We start from the raw sequence: 1906 nt of genomic DNA, 5'->3' as shown, positions 1-1906 counted from the left end.
TTAATCATAAAGTTAACATAACATATATATCGTATGAAGAAAGAATTAAACGAGAACAAAATTAAAACAAGAAAATACGAAAACCATTGAATTATATATGATTTTTACACAAATAAACATATAAAGCTTCCCATGTGGCATAGTGCATCCCCATGCCACATACACCTTTGTTCCCCTGATTTTTGCTAAAAGGTCGAAATAGACCGTAGTCCTATGTTTCTTTTAACTTTTAACTTCTAAAGTTATATTTTTTTTTTTAGAGGACACAACTTTATATCCGGTATGAATGATAAGTAAGATATATTAATTATGTTTATTTTATCAGAGTTTAGAAAAACATTTCAATTTATGCAGATGTAACACGAAACTAATAAATTGTGAATGATACTTACAACACATAATCATACATGATATGTCTTAAAACCAACCACAGTTGATACAATTTTATAGGATCTTTATTTGGAACTCTACATATATACACTAAACAGACCTTGTATGATTAGCTCGATTGACAATAAATCTTGGTCTTTGGGGATTCTTCTCAGATGTCATTGTTTCAAACCAACTAGTAATTTTCTTGACGCTCCTGAAATTAATCAAGATACACACAAGCTCGTTCGAATACTGCTTTAAAAGCAATGCAACTATCACACTCGTGAATAAGTAATAAAAAGCCGTTCAAAGGAAAAAGAAAAGAAGGCCATAAAACCGGTGGGTTTTACCTTTTACAGCGTGTAGGGAGTGATTTTCTACCGTGCCATTAGGCTCGACAAATTACAGTACCCGATTGTGGGGCCCGGCCGTTTAGCTACGATCGGTCAAGTAAACATCTTGGTCGCACTGACCCCAGGTCTCCGATCTTCGGCCGGACGAGAACCGAGTCACTCCTCCTAAAGCAGGCGGATCTGCTGGTGTTCCGTGTTCATCGTCAAGTGGGTTACAAGTGACGTTTATTCTCGGAGCTGAACGGTCCGACGATTGGTTGATTTTAAGCGATGGTTGGTTGGTAGTTTTACGGCCGTTACAACCAGATCGGAATAATGACTTTACACGAGATATAAACCCGCTTCTCTGTACTTGACCGATTTTGTCATGTGGAATTACAGGTTTTTCCAGTTCACTAGACGGTCCATTCGACTTCCTACGGCTTCGACACCTCTTCGATCTAACTCTACCGAGACAGGAAACCTTCGGCGAAGACGGCTCTGCCATCGGAGCCACCGTCGGCTCTTTCCCTAGGGAATCCGATCTCTTAGGAAACAACCATAAGTTCGCAAGTTTGCAGTTCCTGCGCTTTGAATCGACATAAATCGTCTTCTGCGCCTTTGGTAAACTGATAATAGGAGCTTTCGATTTAAAAAACGCAGAAAACTGGACCGAGCTAAAGTTTGCGTTGGAGTGGACCTGATTTATATTCAGATTCAAATTCATCGAATTAGAGTTTCCTTTGATCGATTCCTTCCGATCTAAGAAAGCATTGCGATCAAACCAGTCGTATTCAGAGTCTTTTGATAGCCAGAAGGATTCCGGAGGGCAATCGGGAGGGCAATCGACTAGGGCGCTTTCCGGAATGTCAGGATCCCCTGGGTCATCGGCGAGAGTCTCACAGGCTATTTTCCGGTCACTGCCGCCGACGCCGCATACCAAAGCAAGCGACTCCAAATCAACTTGTGGCATTTTTAGGTATACAGTGGTCAAAAATTTCCCAAAATATTTGTGGGAGGGAGCGTGAGCCACTTCAAAGTACAAAATAAATGGAGTTTTATATATAACATTGCAACAAGGTTCATGCATGACTATTGTATATTTTATCCCTATATTATATATATATATATATATATATATATATATTTAAATCGTTATAGTAATTATTGTATTTTTTTTATTAACCTGGATATCCAACCTG

The 1906-nt window shown here is 39.0% G+C and overlaps 1 protein-coding gene across 1 annotated transcript; it reads right to left on the bottom strand.

Moving 5' to 3' along the window:
- Nucleotides 1-804: 804 nt before the first annotated feature.
- Nucleotides 805-1677, bottom strand: LOC112505606. The gene has a single exon (XM_025109490.1). The coding sequence runs from the start codon at nt 1675-1677 to the stop codon at nt 805-807; it is 873 nt and encodes a 290-aa protein (XP_024965258.1).
- Between the last annotated feature and the right edge of the window lie 229 nt (nt 1678-1906).

This window comes from Cynara cardunculus (assembly GCF_001531365.2).
Source record: "Cynara cardunculus var. scolymus isolate 2C chromosome LG 2, CcrdV1, whole genome shotgun sequence".
Taxonomy (NCBI): Eukaryota; Viridiplantae; Streptophyta; class Magnoliopsida; order Asterales; family Asteraceae; genus Cynara; species Cynara cardunculus.
This window is presented reverse-complemented; position numbering and strand designations above follow the sequence as displayed.